At 36.6% G+C, this 25585-nt stretch overlaps 1 protein-coding gene across 6 annotated transcripts in view; it reads right to left on the reverse strand.

The window, feature by feature from the left end:
• Positions 1-25585, reverse strand: part of NUP98 (nucleoporin 98 and 96 precursor) — a 97314-nt gene that overhangs the window by 46966 nt on the left and 24763 nt on the right. For 3 of the 6 annotated variants that reach the window (XM_061201333.1, XM_061201336.1, XM_061201332.1), the window contains exons 9-14: positions 24789-24926; positions 22713-22851; positions 16400-16492; positions 12113-12253; positions 5860-5993; positions 2910-3097 (exon numbers count right to left, since the gene is read on the reverse strand). In XM_061201333.1, coding sequence (XP_061057316.1) covers positions 2910-3097; positions 5860-5993; positions 12113-12253; positions 16400-16492; positions 22713-22851; positions 24789-24926 — 833 coding nt within the window. The remainder of the gene's footprint in view (positions 1-2909; positions 3098-5859; positions 5994-12112; positions 12254-16399; positions 16493-22712; positions 22852-24788; positions 24927-25585) is intronic. The other 3 variants (XM_061201337.1, XM_061201334.1, XM_061201335.1) reach the window with 2 other exon arrangements.

The following is a 25585-nucleotide window of genomic DNA, read 5'->3' on the forward strand; positions in this document are numbered from 1 at the left end:
TGTATTTAAAACCAGAAACATATCAAAATACTCCCTCTGCCTGACAGTCCTCCCTATCCCTCTTCAGTTTAAACAACACATCCTCAGAGAAGCTTTCCTTCATCATTCTGTTAGTCTCTCCTACAGTGGCAATCTCTACTTCTCCTGTCACTTGTCTCACTTGTGATTATTTTGTCAACATCTCTGTTCCCCCATAGTTTGTGACAGAGGAATGTGTCTTGTTCACAGCAACTAAGCCCGTGTGCCACAACTACTGAGCCTGCGCTCTAGAGCCTGCGAGCCACAACTACTGAGACTGCGAGCCACAACTACTGAAGCCCACGTGCCTAGAGCCCGTGCTCCACAAGAGAAGCCACCACAATGAGAAGCCCGTGCACCACAACGAAGAGTAGCCCCCGCTCGCCGCAACTAGAGAAAGCCCACGCGCAGCAACGAAGACCCAACGCAGCCAAAAAAACAAAAACCCCCACAACACTGTAATCAAGTATATTTCAATAAGTTATTTAAAACTTAAAAAAAAAAAAAGAATAAACACACATGCAAACGAACAAGCATATAACTTGAATAGAGAATCTGACTTAATATATCAAGGGTAGCATTTAAATTCCCTTTGGAATGGTGCAGTTTGTTTAGCAAATGATGCTGGCATAACTGGCAGAAAAAATAAATGAATAAAAGAACATGGGGAGTTCTGACAAGAGAAAAGATGGGTAAAATTTAAAATAGGGTGGCCAGAGTAATATTCACCGATGTGACATTTGAGTAAAGAGTAAGAGAGTTAGCTATTAGGATTTATGGGGAGAAGTGTTTTAGGCAAAGAGAACAATTGGAGCAACGATCCAAAGGCGATAGCATGCCTTTCTTGTCCTAACAGCAGCAAGGAGATTATAGTGGAGTAAACAGTGAAGACAGTAGTAGATGTGTTTACAAAGGTAATGGAACGTCAGTTCTTATAGGGCCTCATATGCCATTGTAAGGAATTCAGCTTTTACTGGGTGAAGTACAAACCACAATTGAGTTTTGGATAGAGAGTGACATGGTCTGACTTACACTTCAAAAGAATCACTGTTAGCTGTATTCTGAACAGAATGCAAAGGAACAAAGGTAAAAGCAAAAAGATCAGTTAGGAGAATATTGCAGTAATTCAGTCAAGAGATGATGGTGACTTGGGTCAAGGTAATTAGTAGCAGTGAAGGTGGTAAAACTGGTCAGATTCTGGATAATTTTTAAAGGCAGAACAAAGATTTGCTGATGGCTTAGATATGGGATGTATGAAAAAAGTTAATGATGATTCCAAAATTTTTGGCCTGAGCAACTAGAGTGATAGAAATGCAATTATCTGCAACAGGAAAGGCTTTGGGTGGAATAGCTTTAAGGTGGAAGATCAGTTCAGTTCTGGACAGATTAATTTTGAAATAAATGTCTATTAGACATGCAAGTGGAGATGTTGAGTAGGGCTGGATATTGGATATGAGTCTGGAGTTTGCGAGAGAGGGCCAGGCTGGAGATAAACGTTTGAGAATTAGACTACAGATGATCAAAAAGTCTTAAAATTAAATCACTTTGGGAGTGAGTAAAGATAATGTGATCAAGAACTGAGCCTAAGGGCACTCCAATTTTAAGAGGCCAGGAAGGAGAGGAACCAGCAAGGGAGACAGAAGGAGCAACCAGTAAGGTAGGAACAAAACTAGAAAAGTGGGGGGTTCCTGGAAGCCACATTTCCAGGAAAGTAAATCAAGGAAAAGTGACAGGTAAACCGTGTACTTCTGATACATCAAGTAAAGACTGTTGAGAGCAACACCACAGAAGTAGAAGCCAGGAAGGGGATACCATATTAACAGCAAAACGTGTGCTTTCCCACTACAATCCTCTCTATTTGTATATCATATTTGTAGATCCTAAGACCTGGTGAAATTGCCCTGAAAGTTGTTGATCTGATGACTGGACTAAAAAGGGTGACTCTATGCCCTTTTTATTTACTCTGTGCCGAACAATTTGCTAAATGCTGGGGACATAAACATGAATAATACACAGTCCCTGCCTTCAAAATAATCCAATGATGTTCTAAAGAAATGCATAAAATCGAACCTTCCATCTTTTCTTAAGCAGCTGCCCACCATACTTTTAAGAGAAAAAAAGGAGTGATAATTTTTTACACTTTATAACATTCATAGATTAAGAACTGTGAGATGAATTCCTACTTTTCCCCCCAAAGCTTAAAAAAAAAAAAAAAAAAAAAAAAGCTTTCCTTTCTGATTAGAAAAGTATTCGGTATTTAAAAAAAGCCTCTGTGTGTGTTTAGCGATGCATCTAGAAAAATAAACAACTTAGAAATGAAATGCCCTGAAATTATATCTCCAGAAGTTAACTACTGTTGACACTTTGGTATGTATTTTTCTTCAGTTTTTTCCCCCATGTATATATATTAACACTCTAATAAGGCATGTTTGCATACTTTAAGTATAATTTTCAATGTTTACCAACAACTCTTCTACATACTTTCCTGAATTTATTTTCAATGTAATTACTTATTATTTTATTATTTAATATCTATATGTGTAGGAATTAAAACAAATGTGTGTATACGTATATATATTTTTTCTTAACTAGTTTGGCCAATTTGAGTTGTAAGAAAACAGTGTCTTCTGCTTAAAATAATGTAAGCACTAGCTTATCAAAAACAAAACCAAATAACATGATATATGCAAAACTTGAAGCATGTTAACCAAAACATGTTTATGTTAACTATGATTATCCCTGGGAGTGATCGAGTTATTTTTATTCTTCTTCATGACATTCTATATTTATCACATTAAGGAAAAAATGTATAACATTTGTAGCACATTTAAGTAAACAGTTTTACACTTAGTTTATATTAGTATTTTACATCTAATTTAACAGAAACTCACTTGGGCATGAATGCTCCATTGGCTAAGGATGGTTCATCGTCATCTAGCCCATCAAAGAGATGTGACTTGGCTGTGCCTGTTGTTTGTAAAGCCTTCGGTCGGACTCTGGTGGCAGGGCGGGGTGTCAGTTTATAATGCGTAGGTGTAGTGAGAGCCTTCTGGGCTGCTGGATTTGTTGGTTTCAATCTCTGAAAAACAAAAAAATCAAGGAAAGTTCTAGTTTAACTCAAATATGATATTGGCCTTAAAAATCAGAAGACCAGAGTTCACACCTCATCCCTGCCATTCACCTGCTAGATCCCTCTTGGAGTCTTGGCTCCCAGAACACAAGGATTTCCCACCCAACTTTGTATGTAAGTGTGAATGCTAATGTAACTGTCTTTATTTCTCTATAATCGATTTTCATTCATCTCCCCAGCCCCCATTTCAATGGGTTTGTCTGACTTGTTTCAAAATGTAACTGAGATACTGCATCTGAAGTGCTTTGTAAATCGAAATGTACTAACAGAACATATTAATATACCTTGTGCATTTCCCTTCATCTTACAAAAGAGAATAGCCTGCAGTTGTTTTGCTTTCTAAAACAGACGATAATATTTACATTCAATTCTAAGAAAATATAATACCAAAATAATTCTAAGCCTAATTATTTTTCAATTAAACCAAAAATCTTATCCTTCAAGAAAAAGTGAGACACAGCCATAAATATTCAACTTTTATGCAATCTACATCACTCTGAAAAAATGGATAGATATTAGCTTGCATTTATCCACCATTTAATAAACGCTGATAATTACCATGAGTCAAACACTAAGAATAAAAATAATACAATTGGGACTTCCCTGGTGGCGTAATGGTTAAAAATCCGTCTGCCAAGGCAGGGGACATGGGTTCGAGCCCTGGCCCAGGAAGATCCCACATGCCGCGGAGCAACTAAGCCCGTGTGCCACAACTACTGAGCCTGCGCTCTAGAGCCCGCAAGCCACAACTACTGAGCCCACATGCCACAACTAAGGAAGCCCACGTGCCTAGAGCCCATGCTGCGCAACAGGAGAAGCCACCGCAATGAGAAGCCCGCGCACCACAATGAAAAGTAGCCCCCACTTGCCCCAACTAGAGAAAACCGGTGTGCAGCAACGAAGACCCAATGCAGCCAAAAATAAATAAATAAATAAATTTATTTATTTAAAATAATAATAATAATACAATTACTCTCCCTGATATTTGAGGGTATTACAAGTTAGTGGAGGAGACATACAACTAAATTAATTAGTCTTCAGGTTGGTTTTGATGGCACCTTTACTATGTCTCCATAGCATCTTCAGGATGTTATACATTTGTTTTCCTAAACAGTATACATGGGATTATATAACCACTTGAAACAACAATATCTAAAATATAAAACCCGTCACAGTTTATTCTTCTGTTCACAATGCAGACTGTTTACACTTCAGTAACAACAAACCTTCCCAAATCTCTTTTGTGATCTTTCACAATTCTGTGCCTTTGCTTGGAATGTCTTGACCTAGATCTACCAACTTCTACATATGTTCTCAAAAAAAGTTAAACCTTACCTCTTCTGAAAACCTTTATCAAACTCACCGAAGAATCTATGCTCTTCCCTCTGTGATATTTTTAAATTTTTATTAAGATAAAATTCACTAACATAAAATTCACCTTTTTAATGCATATAATTCAGTTGAGTTTTAGTATATTTACAATGCTGTACAACCACCAACCACTAAATGCCAGAACACTTCCCTCATTACAAAAAGAAATCCCGTGCCTCCCAATTCCTCCTTATCTCTCTCTTTTTTTTTTTTAACATTCATTTATTTTATTATTTATTTATTTGGCTGTGTCGGATCCTAGTTGTGGCATGGGGGACTTTTTTAGTTGCAGCATGTGGAATCTTTAGTTGCAGCATGTGGGATCTAGTTCCCTGACCAGGGATCAAACCCGGGCCCCCAGCATTGGGAGTGCGGAGTCTTAGCCACTGGACCACCAGGCAAGTGCCCTCTATCTCTTGGAAAGCATGTACTTTCCGTCTCTACGGATTTGCCTATTCTAGACATTTTATATAAATAGAATCATGTGGCCTTTGCGTTTGGCTTGACTTAGCATGTTTTCAAGATTCATCCATGTTGTAGCATGTATCATCACTTCATTACTTTTTATGGCTGAATGATATTCCATTATATAGACATACGACATTGTGTTTATCCATTCATCAGTTGATGGGCTCATCTCTCTATTACTGCACATACTATACTAAAGCTGAGTAAATTTAAGCATGTACAGGTCTGATCTTCCTCACTAGATAGCAAGCTCTTAGAGAATAAATTCTTGTTTACTTTTATTAGGTATCCTCAGTGCTGAACACAATAACTAGTCAGACATAAATGGCTAAATAATAATTTCTGTATACTGAGCAACTTACTCTAATTCTCAACACTGAACAGAATTGCTATTCCCATTTTACAGATGAAACACATTCAGAGAGGCAAAAGGAGATGCCCAATATCTCACAGACTGTAAGTGGTAAAAAAGGATTAAACCGACCAAAGACTACTTTTAATGCCACAACACAGTGAGCAGAAGATCATTTCTAGAGCCTAAGAGATTAAGACAAAGCTATGTAGAAATCAGGAGAAAAAAATTTTGATTTGCCACTTAAGACATTATGATGTTAGAGAAATCAGCCTCTGTGAACCTTAGTTTGCTCAACTATAAAATGAGTATAATATCTGCCTCATATCAGGGCTGTTGAAAAGTCTCAGCCTTTACTTCCAGTTCAACACTTATTTCACTGTCATGCTGCCTTCCAGATACAAAAATAATTTACCCCCTGGCCTAGTGAAAAGCATAAATAATGTGTCTTAAAAGCTTAATTACACCTAAGTTTCTCCTACTCTGAGAACAGATTTTATAGAAACATCCTTAAACTTACCTCTTCTTTCTTCTTAGGGTCTGACATGGGATTCCGGAAGAGAGGAGAGTCTCCAAAAGGTGAGTATGTCAGACTATTGATGTGCTGTTGGAGAACAGCCTGCTGGGCAGCAGAAGCATTTGGATCTGTCAAAGCTTTTTAAAAAAAGAAAAGAAAAAGCAAGATGTCAGTCCAAGGATCCAGTGCCTTAAATCAAGAGAACTTGAGATTCTCTGCAAAATGTTCAGACTCACTCAGTGGCACTACTGGTTGAGAGCAAAGGAGCAAACTGTGAAGGAAATCAACAATCAAATAATCTAAAAGGTCAAAGATATGTGGAATATTTCATAAGAGACAACACACATAAAATTTTACTTAGGTGTTCATTATTGCCAATAATCAAAGAAATGTAAACCTAAACAACCTTGAAGAAATTTTATATCTACCTCATTATCTATCAACGGCATAGCTATATAAAAAGGGATCAGTCTGACTTCTAGAAACACTGCAAATTGGTTTTAATATGTCTAAAAGAAACAATATGACAGTACACAGAGCAAGTACTGTTTTTATATTTTTTAACCTAATGATTTTAATCATGAAAATCTAACCCAAGGACTTAATTAAACTAGAAAGAAAATAAAGACATATTTGTAAGTGTTCACTGAATGTTACCTGTAATGGTCAAGACTTGGAAACAACCTATGTCCAACATTAACAGTTGTAAAAATCATGATTCATCAACATGGTGGATTAAGTAGTTGTTAAAAATGACAATGTGGAAATAACAAAGTATCTTTGATTTAATTTAATAAATAAAAAATTCCAGAATAAAAAATATTAAGTATACTGAGAATATAGAGGAAGAGGGTAGCAAATGAAAATGAAAATGGCTGTTAAGGCATCCTTATATTTACTATTTGCATTTGATATTCATATTACATTTAAGTAAAAATTGAAAGGAAAAAAGATCACCCCATTTTCTTTCGAAGTGTAAGAACAGGGCTTCCCTGGTGGCGCAGTGGTTAAGAATCCGCCTGCCAATGCAAGGGACACGGGTTTGAGGCCTGGTCTGGGAAGATCCCACATGCCACTGAGCAACTGAGCCCGTGCGCCACAACTGCTGAGCCTGCGCTCTAGAGCCCGCAAGCCACAACTACTGAGTCTGTGTGCTGCGACTACCGAAGCCTGCGTGCCTAGAGCCCGTGCTCCGCAACAAGAGACGCCACCGCAAAATGAGAAGCCCGCGCACAGCAACAAAGAGTAGCCCCTGCTCGCTGCAACCAGAGAAAGCCTGCGCACAGCAACGAAGACCCAACACAGCCAAAAAAATAAATAAATAAATAAAATAAAGAAATAGAAAAAAAAAACGTGTAAGAACAAACGTCATCAGACAGGAACAATTGTACACGGTAAAAAGAAAACAGTAACAAAAAAATCTGCACTGTACCCTGATTGATGAAGAAACCTCTTCGCAAGATAAATATTTCAAAAAAAAATACTGATAAAAAAAATCAAATCACACAAGTTACTTTAGAAATAAAAATACTTTTTCCTTTATAAACATTTAAAATAAGGCTAAGGCCAACATGTAATAAGATAATCCACAGAAAAGAAGTGCCACCAACAAAAAATTTTGAAAAATTTAATACAATGGAGCAGAGTGGGGGGTGGGGGAGTGGAGAGACAATAGTAGTATCAACAACAAACCCAAAACAGACAGTTAAAATAAAATTAATGAAAAGGGGTAGATCCACCGTAGTCAAATTAAGCATTCTTAAAACTGGATGTATTCACTAAATACTAAAACACTGTATGTTGATATTTTAGGAAAGAGTACAAATTTGCTCAGGATTGTGAAACCCAGAGGAGATGTCAATTTAATGATCATATAGTAAATCATCTGTATTCATAAAGTTCCTAAATCCAATTTAAGACTACTGGTGAGAAAAAAATACAGAAAAGTAGCCACCCAATAACATAATGTTGTTCTGTGGACTATTCAATAAGACTAAAACAACCCTGGATATTTTTAATGAACTCTAATATTCACTAGTCAGTTTGTTACCTGACAGCCAATTATACATTAAAAAAACACTGATCAGGGACTTCCCTGGTGGTCCAGTGGTAAAGAATCCACCTTCTAATGCAGGGGACGCAGGTTCGCTCCCTGGTCGGGGAACCAAGATCCCACATGCCGCAGGGCAAGTAAGCCTGCACGCCACAACTACTGAGCTCGCGTGCCTCAATGAGAGAGCCTGCGTGCCTCAATGAGAGAGCCTGCGTGCCGCAAACCACAGAGCCCACATGCCCTGGAGCCCACACACCACAACTAGAGAGAGGAAAAACCCGCACGCCACAACTAGAGAGAAGCCCACGCACAGCAACGAATGATCCCGTGTGCTGCAACTAAGACCCAACACAGCCAAATAAATAAATAAATAAATGTTTAAAAATAAATTAATTAATTAAAAAAAAACACTGGCCAGCACTAGCTGATCCCACCATTTAACAAGTATAGGTCACCCCTCCTGGGTATGCCAAATAAAAACTTCCTCAACAACAACAACAAAAAAACTTCCTCAACAAATTCAAACATACATAATTAGGAAAGTGTGTGAGGATGTCTTTATTTCTGTATGTTTAAATATGAAATCTTCTCTGTTAACTGAATTATTTCAAATAAAATACAGAAAAGAGAGCTGATAAGTTAGCAAAAATAAGAGAATAAGCAAGCATAAGCGCTAGTTAAGCTATCATTTACTGGTGTTATATTCAGTTCTGCTCATAATAATTTGAAAACATACTGAAAAACCATATCATGACCAAATGATTAAAGAGAGAGAAAAAAGGTATAAAAATCAAGTCTTCTGAGACCAGAAGAAATTGATACTTTATCTGAAAGAAAGGCAATAGGTTACCACAAAGAAATTGTAGGAGACTGATTTTGCTTGGCTTTAGGAGGTAGAAGTAGAACCACCAGGTGGAAATTCTATAAAGGCAGGTTTTGGTTTCTAAACAACCTGAACAAAACAATGGACTGGACGAACTTGTAAGGAAGCCACCATAGCTGAGGCTTTTAAGTAACGGACTCCCACAAGCTCTAAAGCACCTTATAACTAAGACCCTGTGATGCAAAGATGTACATTCTAAATCAATACAACTACATTTAAATGAGCAGAAACACTACTGTATATAACTGTAATATCAAATTCATGTCAGGAACTTTTAATTGGCTTTGGGAAAAGATGGATTATTAAAAACCATTCAAAAGCTATCTATGTAAAGAGCAGGTTATGGTATCTATGCTACCTCCTACTAAAATCAAAACTAAGGAAAACAAATAAAATTTTAATTTTATGATAAAACTGATTCTAATTTTCACAGTTCTAATTCACCTCTGCTAGCTCCAAAGACCTAATTAAAATCTATGGAAAAAACAAATTAAAATATCTACACAGCCCACAATGACAAAGAATAGGAAGGTAGTAAATGAACAGATGAGAAAATATAACAAATGCCTAGAAGAAAGAAGTGGACAAGCAGGAGAGAGTAAACCATACCTTGGAGTACACTCAAAGGGGATTACAGATAGTCCCCCCCAAAAGGGGGGACTATCTGCCTGAAGCACAGAAAGCTGAGAGATTCAAGAAGACTAAATTTGATGAACGGAGACTGTGGAAGGAGAGAAGACCCAATGCAAAGCATATATACAGAACAACTACTATACCCTATCATCCTCCTAATCCCTGATGCTCAACAGATAAGTCAAAATATCAGAGAGCGTTCCTCTGATGAAATCAAGTTAACAAGGGCAACAAGGGGACCTGTATCATCCCAGAGCTAAGAATGTGATATTCTAACATTTAGAGGACCCTTGGCTAATAGCTGGTTCCTGGGCTACTTATCAAATGAAATCTACTGATGAAAAAGCTCTACCCAGATACACAAGTTGCCAGTGAGATTTTTATTATTTTATTCTTAAATATGACTGGAAAGCATCACTGAGTATTAAAGAATAGGATCAAAACAAAAATAACCCTGAAAATTTAAGGAACAGAAGAATTCTAAAAAAAATTTTAATGCCAATTAAATTCAGAGTTTCAAGAAAAAAACTGCATCTAAGAACTGGCTGCTTAAAAAAAGGAACTTCCAGAGAATGAGAAAGACAATAAAAAAAAATCCAGAAGGATGATTCAGAAGACAATTAAAAAAAAACTTCTACAAAGTAGAAACATGGGTGAAAAAAATCAAATGTTAAGACAGAAAAGGTCTAGGAATTCCCTGGTGGTCCAGTGGTTAGGATTTGGCGCTCTCACTGCTGGGGCCCAGGTTCAATCCCTGGTCGGGGAACTAAGATGCCGCATGCCTCGTGGCGTGGCCAAAAAAGAAAAAAGAAAAGATCTAAGCAAATCACTGAAATTTCAGAACAAAGGGATAATCCTAAATGGTTGTGGGCCTGGGGGGAACAAGTCTCAAGAATCAGAAAGGCATTAGACTTATCAGAAATGGTTAATCCAAGAAGTATCGTCAAAGTTCTGAGGGTGAATTATTTTCAGACCAGAATTCCATAACATTAAAGTGTGTGGAACAAATGAAGATGTTTTCAGAACTGTAAGTAGTCAAAGTTTACCTTTCATATCCATGTTACTTGAAGACACATTCCAGAAAATTCAGGAAATAGATAAAGAGGAAAACCCTATATCCAGGACACAGCGGTCCCCACTGAGTAGACTTGAAGGGAATATACTAGAGCAATGCTGAAGGCCTAGGGAGTAATCAGAGTTCATACTGCTGCAGGAGGACAGAGAGATCAAAGAATGAGGTATCCAGGGTAAAAGAATTCTAATACCACCCTTAAGAATTTGGACTAGTGTTAAGGTGATAAGGGCAGGTAATGTAATGCAACGGAAAAAAATAATTAGAAGTTCCAGGAGAAAGAAAAAGCTGTATGAGAAAAGATTACTTGGTTAAGTAGCAATATTTTCAGTTATAATAAAATGCTATGTTCATTTGAAACTTTTAAATTATTCTTTACCCAAAGAAAAGAAGACAGTAATTATTAGAAGAGAGTACTTTATCAACTTTATCAATACAAAAATATAAAAAGGGCAAAGAAATGAGACAAAAAGAAGGGTAAGGAAGAGCACTATTAGCCTTACTTGACCAAGGGGACTCAAGAAATACTATCTCCTAGTTGACAGAGTAAGAAAAAGTATGTAGGGACATAGTTTAAATTTGCAAAGTATGTAAGGACATGGAAATTTGCATGGTTTCTCAAAATGTGAAACATGGATCATGATAGTACAGGAGATGAATTTAATGGTACAGAGACTCACTCCTTCCTTCTCTCCTTCCATCCATCCATCCATCCATCCATCCATCCATCCATCCATCCATCCATCTCAGTTACTCTATATCTGCCAGGTGACATCAGTTTTTTATTTTTGGTAAAACATAGTTTTCTTTAAAAAAAAAAGATATTTAAGTTACAAAGTAAGTTAATTTTAAATTAGAAATAATAACAAAGGTGGCAGGCAGATACCACAAAAACTAGGAAGGGGTATTCAAACGAATGAAGTATGAAAAACACTTTAATAGATAAAACTAAACTTGTGGGGGACTTCCCTGGTGGCGCAGTGGATAAGACTCCGCGCTCCCAATGCAGGGGGTCCGGGTTCGATCCCTGGTCAGGGAACTAGATCTCACATGCATGCTGCAACTAAGAGTTTGCATGCCACAACTAAGGAGCTGGCAGCCGCAACTAAGGAGCCCACGAGCCGCAACTAAGACCTGGCACAACCAAATAAATAATTTTTTTAAAAAGTCTCAAATCCAGCTACAACAACAACAAAAAACCCTAAACTTAGGGAATTTAGTAAACAGATATATTGGGAGAAGTGAATAAAAAACAGAGGTGATAACTGAGCTAAATTCTAATCTACCATTAACAAGTTAAATATTGATATATGTAGACTTAAGCAAAACACAGCAATATAAGCACATCATTTAGAGATATAAACTTACGTACACGCCAGATGAATTAAAAGCTATAACAAAAGTGGTTTCTTTGGGGGAGTAAACCTAGGAGTGGGGAAGCGGGGAAGGCCAGGACCTATTATAAGCCCTTCTGCACTGCATGATTGTTTAATGACCTGTGTGTATATACCGCTTTGGTAGGGACGGGATAGGGTGGGGTGGAAAATCAAGTCAGCAAATTAAGTATTAGCAAGAAATAAACTGAGTAAAGGCTTCTAAAGTAACTGACACTTACCTACTGGGGCCTGGGGGGCTCCGAAGCCCAAAGTGGCTGTCGTAGTATTAAATCCAGGGGCCCCAAAGGCTCCTGTACCAAGAGGCCCTCCGATCTTAGGTTGGTTGTTCCCAAACAAAGATGCCTGTCCAGCACCAAGAGCTATGGAGACAAGAGGAAAGAAAAAGCGCCACAGTAGATTCTTTGAATGTTACGCCAGAGGTCAGTTACTTAAAAATGTAATACATTTGGAAACTTCATAATAACCACTCATTTCAACAAAAAATCTAATACAGTAAATGCTAACTATATGCCAAGAACTGTGTTGAGTACATCATATATATCATAGGCAAAATATTTAACCTCTCTGTGCTTCAGTTTCCTCAACTATAACATGAGATAATAATACATAGCTTAGATATTTATCCTACAATTAAAATAAACACATATTAAGCACTGAAGAGGTCTGGTAGATACTAACATTCATTAAATATTAACTACTATCATATCATTTAACCTTCACAAGCCTGAAGCAGGAACTATTGTCCCTATTTCACAGAAGAGAAAATGGAGGGTTTAATAATTAGCTCAATGTCACAAATGTAGTAAGTGGTGAAACCAGAGTTCACACCTTGATGCATCTGACAATACAACCAGGGCTCTTAATTGCTACTCTATAGTAAAACAGATTTCTAAAGAATTTTAAAATTGTCAATTCTCCTTAAATTTCAATATCTGCAAATCAAAATACTCAACTGAACCAAGTAAAACGTCATCTTTTTGACTAACATGCAGGCTATAGAAAACCAAATCCAATATATCTTCTTTGAAGAGCAAAAAGTAACACTTTCAAGTATACCGTCTCATGAAAACTATTTCTGACAATTTTTTTGTTTGTTTTACAAAAAGCTGAATGCCTTGTGATGAGGTTACTAAACAGATTCAAGTTTCAGCCTAAATCTGTGGATGGAATAAGAACTTATTTTCACCAGGGAGAAGGCCGCTGCAGAAACCTGTAATGTTTTAAAGCTTAACGAATCTTGCTTATGGACCGTGTTGTTGGCAATGATTTTTAAAGTGTAAAGTGGGAATAATTTAGTTTTTTTAGGATAAGTTATTGGCATAAGTTAAAAACATTTTTCCATCCCTCCCCCCACCCCAAAGAAAAAGTTAATGGCAATTTGGAAGATCTGAAGTTCTTTTTAACATACCAATGTTTCTTGACAGAGATATGGTTTACCAGGAAAATCACTTCAAACATATAATACTTGGAGGTCAAAAATATCGAATGGAAACTGTCTTGAGATTGCAACCCAAAAAAAAGGATAGGAAGTTTACACTCAGAGAATGCATACAATATAAATTAATGAGGGTGACTCCTAAATGAACAAAACACTCCTTAACTGTCCAACTCTCACTAATAATAATAAGATAATAGCAATATAGCAATGGGATTATTTCACCTTAAAAAACCCAGCTTTGAAACAGGGAATAAGACTTCTTTTAAAGTTCCAACCCATTAGAAACTGGTGAAAACTCCAAGAAAAACTAAAGTTATATTACTCCCTTTTTAAAAAAATTTGTTTATTTTATTTATTTTTGGCTGCGTTGGGTCTTCATTGCTGCACGCGGGCTTTCTCTAGTTGTGACAAGTGGGGGCTACTCTTCGTTGCGGTGCGCGGGCTTCTCATTGCAGTGGCTCCTCTTGTCGTGGAGCACAGGCTCTAGGCACGCGGGCTTCAGTAGTTGTGGTTCATGGGCTCTAGAGCGCAGGCTCCATAGTTGTGGCGCACAGGCTTAGCTGCTCCGCGGCATGTGGGATCTTCCCGGACCAGGGCTCGAACCCGTGTCCTCTGCGTTGGCAGGCGGGTTCTTAACCACTGCACCCCCAGAGAAGTCCCTATATTACTCCCTTAAAGGACATAGTTTACAGTAAAAATTTCAGGATTCTTTTTTTTTCCCCTAGAGAACAAAACCTCCTTACCCCTAAACAAAAGGCTTTAGGTGAAACCTGAATATATAAAATGGATAAAAAGTTCTGTTCTGGATGGGTGTGTACTTGCATTAGCCCTGAAGAATCATGAAACAGTCTAAAAATCACTATATTTCAATAACCTACAAAATAATAAAAATATGTATTTTATCCAGATCAGTCTTATATTATGCACAAATGGCTTTTTATACTTAGTGAAAGGACTTACACAAGTTGAGGGACATTCTGATGTATAATAGTGTCAATTTATGAATTGTGTTATATTTACAGGTAGTTGTAGGAGTCATAAGGAAGATATACTGGTGGCACCATGGTAACAGTGGTCCTAAAAACTCCAAGGATGCTCAAAGAATAAATAAAAATGGTTATACCTCATTGAGATTTTCTAATAAATGTTAGAATTTAATTTTATCTATGTTACCTATTAGCTTTGGGTAGATTTTTCTGTGTATATCTTAGTGTAACAAACTTTACTAGATGTACCCTTAAACTTATGACTTTATGGAAAATTTTAAGAACTAAAACTTCTTAGTATTGTTACTAATTACTACCAAGAAAATGGCATACTACTGATAGTGCTAATGACAGTTAATACCTGTGTGAAACAAGAAACTGATGCACCCATGATTTAATCATACACCAAAGGATAATATAAAACATTTTACACTAAGATTGGTCACTTAAATCTAGGTGTACAAAAAATTTATGTATTTGTACACTTAAGGTTTCTACAGTCTACTACTCATGAAGTACCCAAAGGCCTATGTTACATGAAAATGTACTTCTGTTGAGGTATGAGTTTGAATCTCTATCATTCAAAACAAGAAGCTATCTACATAGGAATACCCACTTACCTAATGTGCCCCTAAAACACAGTCCAAAGCTACAATGTTATCCTAATTGTGATACCATGAAATGCAGAATTCATTAATGTGGGTATTTATATCTGATACTCTCCAGACACATTCCTCTCAGAGCCAAAAGTCTGCTTTAGCAGACGTGACCACCAAAGAATTTCAGTGTACTCAGTGATTCACAATTCTCGTTTCCCTACATGATCTATTGCTGCTAAGGTTGGGGGTGTAAAATTCTTTATTAATTGTATTTGGCTTTTAGTTTATATGGGCAAAGCATGAATTAGGATTATATAACAGCAGTGAAAATGAGATTCATCGTCTGTGAGGTACAACTGTTCAAGGAAAACCGAATATATTCAAATAAATAAAGAGGTTGAGGTATTACATTATTGTGGGACAGAAGACAACAGCATCAGGAAAAAAGTTATAGACCACTTTATAATCTTACACTACAGAATAAAGCATTGTTAATCATAATCTGCAAGACCCAGAAGCCAAAGAGGAGAGAATAACAACTTTGACCACATAAAAATAAAACTTGTACATTAAGATATCATAAACAAAATTAAATGATAAACAAAGACTGACTGGAAATATCTGGTAACAGACATTAGAGCAGCATCTTATCGCAGCTTAGGTTTATGGTTCATAAGGTGTCTAGCATCAAACTACCTTGAAAAAGACCACACCAAAGTTAATTTTCCTTCTGGGATTAGAAGAGAACATGATGTCAGATGTTATATTCTGCTTAAGTTTAAGGATCACATTGTACAAAAAACTACAGCTTTTTAGTTTTTATTTCTTGCAAAATATATGTAGTAGAATTTGAGTAAGCTCAAAAGCTCAAGAAGTTTACCATACAACCCAAAAGAGTTAATATCCACAATATATAAAGCATTCTCAAAAATAAAGAAACAATGATCAAATATTATGAATAGAGAGCTGAAAGATTCAAATGTCTGGCAAACGTACACAAGGGTATCCTTCACTGGTAATCAGTGAAGTGTAAATCAGAACATACCAACTTCCACTATCAGGCACACAAAGATGAAGAAGCCCAACAATACGGAAAGGGTATGAAAAAATGAGCACTTTTATAAAATATGAGCAAAAATGCAAACTGGCATTCTTTTTGGAAGGCAAATTAAAAATTGGCAAGACTGACCAAAATTCAAAATATGTGTATCTTCTGACATAACACATTAAGTACTGAAAATCCCAGGTAGACCAGGACTATCAGAGGACAAACATTCTGTACAAAAGGAACAGACAGCCTCTAAGATAAATGTGCCAGCGTTTTAAAATCTGGTAAAGCATATGGGAATGTTTTCTAAATCCATTTGTGAAAATGAAAATCTAGGCCTTTTATTTCCATGTATATGATCAAACAGAGATCTTAAGTTCCAGCAATTAGATTTAGTTGTATCACTTCCTAAATCTTATGGTACAGTTCCTTACCTGTTCCAAATCCTGCACCAAGCCCGGCTCCCAGAGTTCCAGGTCCTGGTTTACTTCCAAAAATACTATTCCCACTGGTATTTGTGCCAAACCCTAGAAGGACAAAAGAATGAGTGGACTGTACATTAACACAACTCTCAATGTCCTGTACAAGGGAGTTTAAAACAAAGCAGTCTGACCCTAAGTTTTGCATCCCTTCATTTTTTGATACTTAGAAATCCTAAATGGTAGGCTAATTTAATTTTTAAGTTTAAGTAAGTATAAACAGATCCCACAGTCTTCCTATTTACTTAATTACATTTTAGACTTGAAATATCAATTCAATATAGGATAATACCCAATATTAAAGCAAAGTGATTGTGCTTGAGCTTGGGGAACATTCCCTTCGTAAGACTCAAAGCCTCCATTCTATGTTTCATGTTTAATTAGTAGAAGAAAAATCAATTCCCCTAAACTTTCACTAAAAAATAAGAGTCAACAAAGACACTTCACTGAACCTAAAGGTTCTTGCTAAGAGAAGATTACCTATAAAAATCTCTACAGCAGCTTTTGTTTTGAACAGATGGACCTTGTATGAATAGTAATGTGTGGCTGATCACACATGAGGAGCTTTAATGGAGTCAGACTCAATCAGCTCATAGGAGCATTCGAGGACTCAGCTAGCTGACGTTAAAAAGAGAAGATAATCTACGAATAACCTTTCTTGAATTGAATTGTTTCATTATCAGAGATGATGGAGAGTTGAACAAACCATCCTCTTTCACTATGACCCAACGTTTAGAGAAAATCCTGTGATTCCCCTCTAAAATCCACAAGTTTCCCCACAAAGACACCTACACATCACATTACTGCTATTATTTCTCTTTTGTTCAGATGTGTGCACAGTTTCTGTACTTCTTTTGGAGCTAAATATCAACAAATGATAATGAACATATCATTAATCTCTTTTGATAAGAGGAAAAAAAAACCAATCACTGGCCAGCAAATCCTGTTTGTGGTACACCTGAAGTCTTTTTAAAAGGTATCATGGAGGTGAACAAGTTCAACATAACAGAATAAAGAAAGTGTCTTTGAATATATGTCAGTGTCACCAACTAAGATTATACTTTATCATGCCAATATTTGAATTTATATCTGAATGAAAAATATCAAGAACAAAAGTTAAAGAATTAAACAGTTTGAAAACATATTTCTAACATCATTTAAAAATCCAAGCAAGTAACCTGACTTACTTTCAATACATTTAATTCATGCATTCATTAAGTCTTTTCTTCAATTCTCCTAACTAACAGCTATGCCACAAAAATGGAGTACTGCCCACTCAAGCACAATCAATTTTCTTTAAAGAAAAAAAACCCAAAAAACAAAAAACCCAGAAAATGTACTTGGAGATGTTGTCTTTCTGAGTTAAAATTTAACCAAAAAGGATCTTCCAACCCCATAAACAGCAGAAAACAAGATACTAGTGAACTACCTCAAACCCACAGGAGGGAAGTAAGTCCCAACTTACACTGTTTATACCACACATTTCCACAGATTCTTACTGACAGAAGTTTATCAACTCTGTTATTTCAAAACAACTTTAAAGTAAAATTAAGAACAATTAATTGATTAACAGTCAATTAATTTATGACAAAGGAGCCAAGAATATACAATGGAGAATGGACAGTCGCTTCAATAAATGGTGTTGGGAAAACTGGACAACCACATGTAAAAGAATAAAACTGGACCATTATCTTACAACATAAACAAAATGGATTAAAGACTTGAATATAAGATCTGAAATCATAAAACTCCTAGAAGGAAACATAGGGGTAAGTGAGAAAAAAAAATTTCTATCTATATATGATGACAGATGTTACTTAGACTTATTGTGGTAAGCATTTCACAATATATACAAATATTGGACCATTACATTGTATTGGGTGGGCCAAAAAGTGCCTTCAGTTTTTTAAGTAAAAATAAAAGACACATTTTTCATTTTTACCAAGAACTTTACCGAACAACATATTCACCCTTTTGTTCCACTGCCTTCTGACATTTTTCAGCCAACTTCATAATTCTATCTTCCCAAAACTTTTTATCTTTTTGAGCAAAGAACTGTTCCAGGTGCCTTTTACAGTCTTCCAGGGAATTGAAATTTTTTTCCATTAAGAGAATTTTGTAAAGACCGAAATAAATGGAAATCTGAAGGTACAATGTCTGGTGAATACGGCGGATGAATCAAAACTTCCCAGCCAAGCTTTAACAGTTTTTGCTTGGTCATCAAAGAAACATGTGGTCTTGCGTTATCCTGATGGAAGATTATGCATTTTCTGTTGACTAATTCTGGAGGCTTTTCATCAAGTGCCGCTTTCAGTTGGTCTAACTGGGAGCTGTGCTTATTGGAATTAATTGTTTGGTTTTCCGGAAGGAGCTCATAATAGAGGACTCCCTTCCAATCCCACCATATATACAACATCACCTTCTCTGGATGAAGGCCGGCCTTTGGTGTGGCTGCTGGTGGTTCATTTCGCTTGCTCCACGATCTCTTCCACATTGTTGTACAGTATCCACTTTTCATTGCCCGTCACAATTTGTTTTAAAAACGCAATGTTTTCATTACGTTTCAGTAGAGAATCGCATGTGGAAATTCGGTCAAGAAGGTTTTTTTCGTTTAACTTATGTGGAACTCAAACATCAAAGCGATGAACATAACCAAGCTGGTGCAAGTGATTTTCAAAGCTCGATTTGGGTATTTTGAGTATGTCGGCTATCTCCCGCGTGGTTTAACGTTTACTGTTCTCAATTTTTTTTTTTTTAACATCTTTATTGGAGTATAATTGCTTTACAATGGTGTGTTAGTTTCTGCTTTATAACAAAGTGAATCAGTTATACATATACATATGTTCCCATATCTCTTCCCTCTTGCGTCTCCCTCCCTCCCACCCTCCCTATCCCACCCCTCTAGGTGGTCACAAAGCACCGAGCTGATCTCCCTGTGCTATGCGGCTGCTTCCCACTAGCTATCTATTTTACATTTGGTAGTGTATATATGTCCATGCCACTCTCTCACCCTGTCACATCTTACCCCTCCCCCTCCCCATATCCTCAAGTCCATTCTCTAGTAGGTCTGTGTCTTTATTCCCGTCTTGCCACTAGGTTCTTCATGACTGTTCTCAATTATTGTTTCAATTTGATTGCTATCACCTTCAACTGGTCTACCCAACCGTGGAGCATTGTCCAGTGAGAAATCTCCAGCATGAAACTTCGCGAACCACTTTTGACACATTTGATCAGTCACAGCACCTTCTCCATACACTGCACAAATCTTTTTGTGCGTTTCAGTTGTGTTTTCACCTTTCTTGAAATAACAAAGCATAATATGCCGAAAATGTTGCTTTTTTCTTCCATCTTCAATATTAAAATGGCTACACAAAAATTCACCAATTTTGATAAGTCTTTTTTCAAATGCATGCTGTCACATACAATCTAACAAAATTGTTTCGAATGAAGTTAAAGACAACTAAGTGCTATTAGAGCCATCTTACGAAAAACGAGCTTTCTGGCCCACCCAATACATCTGAAATATAATGTTACATGTCAACTATATCTCAATTTAAAAAAAAACAATGCTTAAAATATCAGATGTCTATGTACACAAAGAGCTCAACTGTCCCCTTAACCATGTAGCATGAGGAACCAATAATTTATTACCGAGTACCATCTTATCAATACCCAAAAGATCTTCAACCTCTTTAAACTGTTGCTCACAAGTGTTGACATCCTGCTTGTAATTTCTCTCCTGAAACAATTCTATTCATTCACTTAACCTTAAACTAGTCCCTGTTAGGAATAATTACTAAGAGAATGAACTGATGACTCTAAAGAATGACTTAAGGATGTGGCAACATCAATTGTAGATGAATCTTTTCACTCTGTGGATTAATCACCATCATAATGAAACACAATCCCATACTGGGTAACGTGCAACCAACAATGATATGATACGACAAATCTTTGTGTAACCTTATTCCATTTCCAGATTTGTTATATGACTTATTTCCAAATCAGAAGATTATCTCTGCCCACAACACCAAAGCTGATAGCTTCTCAAGACAATAGAAACATCAAAGAAAGTCTTACTTAGATCTGGATCCCTCTGGGGTGGTAATGGAATGACAAGTTCACCCAAGGGTAAAACAAAACTTGCCACCCTGCAACCCTTACTTGTATAGGGAATCTTTCCTCTCAGGGCCCCACTTATTCATTAATAAACTTTTAGTGAGCACCTAGTCTATGCCAGGTACTAGGTCAACATTAAGGATTTAAAAAAAAAAAAAGGACAATTCAAATTCAGCACATAAGTAGTGAGGCATATCAAATAAAGATGAGAGTTTTCATTTTCAAATCAATAGCCTACACAAACACCTTGTCAGATAGAAAATATATTTAATTCTGAACATGAAGTATGCTATCAAAAAACATGCATTTTCAAAGGGAGCAAAATTACTTCTTAAGGGGCAGAAAAGATAGATATAAGATGGTTTATGGCCTTCCAAAGGTCCACAGTACATAAACAGACACAGTATATATGTGGTATTAAAATCTCATGGGGTGAGAAGATTAATTTTTAAGAGGAAAAAGGTCTACAAAGTCTCTCTGGGGAAGAGGGAGTGACAGGGATTTTTAAAAAAAAAAAAAGGCTGAAAAACACTGATTTAACCCTTAAGTATCTTTCCCATCTTACTTCATAGATAAGAAACAAATACACAAAATTTGATATCCATGCTAACCAAGTCCACTGCCTCAAAACCATTCTTTCATCGAGTACAGCCAAAAAGAATTATAGGTAGAATGATAATCATTACTAGGAGTGAATGAACAACCCAACAAAAGGGGTTACAAAACTCAAATCAAAACATTAATTTAGGAATTGGTACCTGACAAGGACCTATCTATCTCCTTCACATAGTTCATATTTCCATGAACACATATAACTTTCCAATGGATGCTTAATGTAGCCTCTTTCTCCAGTACACAATCATTAAAAAACTCACTGAAGGGCTTCCCTGGTGGCGCAGCAGTTAAGAATCCGCCTGCCAATGCAGGGGACACGGGTTCGAGCCCTGGTCCAGGAAGATCCCACATGCCACAGAGCAACTAAGCCCGTGCGCCACAACCACTGAGCCTGTGCTCTAGAGCCCGTGAGCCTCAACTACTGAAGCCCGCATGCCTAGAGACCATGCTCCACAACAAGAGAAGCCACCACAACGAGAAGCCCATGCACCGCAAGGAAGAGTAGCCCCTGCTCGCCACAACTAGAGAAAGCCCGTGTGCAGCAACAAAGACCCAACTCAGCCAAAAATAAATTAAATAAATAAATAAATTTATTTTTAAAAAAACTCACTGAAAAACTGTAACTGCTGACTTACGGCAAATGACCATATGTTTGTACTCATCTCCCACTAGATATCCAGAGCCTAATGTTGCATCTGGCACATGAAATCCTTAAAACAAATATTTCAACCACTATTTCCCTTGGTAATGAAATGAACTTTTCATATATGATTTATCTCAAAATATGTTGAATTTGTTTGAAAACCTAATTAGGTAGTTATAAAAGACAGTTAAAATAATAGAAATAATGTTTCTATTAAACGAATTTAAAATTTTCCAGCATATCTCTTAAAAGTAGTATAAGGTTTGTTTTTCTGTTATTCAATCTTACATATATTTCCCAAATTTCTTCCAATGAACATGTATTCAAAAATACACACAGCTATAGGAAAACTACTGAACAATCCCCCAAATCAGAGAGGCTTCAACTTCCAATGAGAATCATTAAATCTCAAAAAAACAACAAAACACAAAACAACAACAGAAAGTTAAAAAAAAGAATCATCTAATCTCATCTGTTTACTACTTCCCTGCTTGAAACCTGGCCTAACAGAATGTGTTATCTCAACCAAATGTGTTTCACTTATTGTTTCTCAATTATTGGTGAGGTAATCCAAAGAAAATGATTCCTTATTTTGAAAAAAATCTACCTCCATTAGAGAACCAACATTCTGCACAGTACTGCTACTGCATGTGCTGAATGCCCCATTTTATTCAAAGCAGGGAGTCAGAGAATATAAATTAGTTAAGGCAATTTACATCTCTTCCAGGCAACTCAACCCAAGTCCTTGATTTTAAACCTTTCCCTCTGGTACCTCATATCAAGCCACAGCTTACCTGAGAATTTTAAAATATTCCCAATAATATGAATCAGGAGAATGTGTGGTATAGTCAGTATAACTTTAAGAGAGTCAAACCTGCTTTTTATATGTACCAAAATTGGAAGTGTTTGTATTGGTTCCTAAAGTCAGGGTTGGTTTGTTACCAAAGAGCCCGCCACTGGTTGTACCAAACGAAGGAGCACTGGTTGTGCTGGTTCCAAATGTAGTAAGCTTGTTATTGCCAAACAGGGTCTAAAAAGAACACAACACAGGAAAATATTAAGTAGTATAAAGATACACTCCAAACAGGAAACAGAGGTTACCTTAGGTACACTGGATTGGGTGTGTGGTAAGGGACAGAAGATGTCATAATTTTTATAAAAAAGGTATAAAGAAGGATGAATAACTATCAGAAAAACATACTAATCTGAGCAAGATTAACAAGACAGAATGCTCCTGGCTTGAGAAGTTAATGGTAACCCCTCATCAAACATAATATTTCAGTGAGACAAAGAAAAAAACAACAACAACAAGGCAATCAAATATTTTTTACCTTGTAACAGAAACGTTATCATGTATTTAATGTGCCAGTAGAAGGAGTTACAGTAAAAAGTTTAAACATGCTACAACATGGATGAAACTTCAGAACATTATGCTAAGTAAAAGAAGTCAGTCACAAACGATGTGACTCCATTTATATGAAATGTCCAGAATAGGTAAATCCAGAGACAGCAGGCCTGAAGTGACTTGGGGGGAAATGAGAAGTGACTATTAATGGAGATGACGTTTCTTTTTAGGGTGACAAATATGTTCTAAAATTGACTATGGTGATAGCTGCACAATCTGTGAATATGCTAAAAACCACTGAATTTTAAACTTTAAAAGGGTGAATTGCATGGCAAATGGATTATATCCCAATAAAGTTGTTAAAAAATAACTTTCTGAAGCATTCGATAATTTTCTCACCTCACATAAGAAATAATAGATTTCAATCTCCATGAAAACAACCACATGATTTGGGGACTTTTCTTTCTTTTTTTTTTTAAACTGCAGTTCAAAGCTTGTTACAATGGGTACATAATACAGACATATAGTTTCTTTAAGCAGTATTTACTATTGTTTTTTAGGTCAAGTGTATTCCTATATAGTAATTTTTTACTTAAATGACTTAACAAGGAAAAAAATTCAGTTAAGCCTCCAGTGGCATGAAGACCTTGAGAATACCAACAATTTTAACAACTTGATCACCACCAAAAATATTTAATTAACAAATACGATACTAACTTATCACCCAAAATAGAAGTTAGAAATAGGAATTTAAAATTACCTGATTTTGGGCTTCCCTGGTGGCGCAGTGGTTAAGAATCTGCCTGCCATTGCAGGGGACCTGGGTTTGAGCCCTGGGCCAGGAAGATCCCACATGCCGCGAAGCAACTAAGCCCGTGCGCCACAACTACTGAGCCTGCGCTCTAGACCCCACGAGCCACAACTACTGAAGCCCGCGTGCCTAGAGCCCGTGCTCCGCAACAAGAGAAGCCACCACAATGAGAAGCCTATGCACCACAACGAAGAGTAGCCCCCTCTCCTTGCAACTAGAGAAAGCCCGCGCACAGCGGTGAAAACCCAACGCAGCCATACATACGTACATTCATTCATTCATTCATTTATTTAAAAAAGAAAAAAAAAAAAACAAACCTGATTTTAAGAGCAAAAGCACCTCAACTTAAACTCAACAATTTAACCAACGGGAGTGAAATTTTACTATCAGAAGTAAACTCCACACAAGTATTGAAACAAACAAGTTTTAAAAAGAACTTACTTTTTGAAAATAAACCTATTATAAGTTACCTATTTTTAAGTTACCAAATAGCTTTCAGTTACTATCAGTATCAAATCATACACTATAACCCAAAAAAATACTCGAAGACAGACTTTTCTTTCTTTCTTTTTTTAAATTCAGCATTCTTTTTTTTCCATTTTTAAAAAATTTATTTATTTTTTTGGCTGCGTTGCATGGCTTGTAGGATCTTAGTTCCTCGACCAGGGATTGAACCCAGGCCCATGGCAGTGAAAGCACTGAGTATTAACCACTGGACCACCAGGGAATTCCCAAAAGACAGATTTTTCTTAGAAATTCCTTTAACAGATTTATACACATCTTCAAGTTATAGTCAACTGCAAAAACCTACCGAACCAACAGCACCAAATCCAGTACTGGTCTGCCCAAAGAGACCTGTTCCTGTTCCAAATGCTGTCCCAGTGCTGGTGTTTGTAGCTGTCCCAAAAAGACCTCCCGGCTGTGAGGCTTGGGTTACTCCAAATAAACCCTGTAAAAGGTAATCTAGATTACAAGAAAACCTACAATAGTCAGTTGTCTTTAAAAGTCTTAGATTATTAATAATAGTTGCCATTTTTTCAAGTTTATGTGACAGACATTATGCTAAATACATAGAACATTTCTTTTCTTCACAACAACCCTGAAAAGCAGGGCCATTTTCCGAAAGAAAATAAGGCTCAGAGCAGTTAAAAACTTGCCCAAGATGTCACAGCCCCTAAGTGGCAGGACCAGAAATTCGTATCTGTATCTAAGCCTGATGAGCAACACAGTCCTGGATAGCTATAAAGACTTTATACTAACTCTTGTGCTCTAAGAGATAACTGGGTTGCCACACTGAAAACAAAATGCCATGACAGGGTGCTTCATTTTCAGAGTTATGCCAAAAGAACACATTAATACTGAGCTGGAGAATGGACTTTGAATCAAATAACTGAAAATAATCAGCTGAAAATAATCAAATTAATCTGGACAAAGGCAGTAGTGTAATGTTAAATCTTCATTTGTAATGAGAAACTACACAATTTCAAATAAGCAAAGTTTGTATCATCCAATGTTTAAAGATTTTTTTATGCATTAGTCAACAAAAGAAGAATATTGCATTAATGGGCTATAGCTGAATTGAGAATTCAACGTAGTGTTTTAAACAGC

This window comes from Eubalaena glacialis, chromosome 10 (assembly GCF_028564815.1).
Source record: "Eubalaena glacialis isolate mEubGla1 chromosome 10, mEubGla1.1.hap2.+ XY, whole genome shotgun sequence".
In the NCBI taxonomy this organism is placed as follows: domain Eukaryota; kingdom Metazoa; phylum Chordata; class Mammalia; order Artiodactyla; family Balaenidae; genus Eubalaena; species Eubalaena glacialis.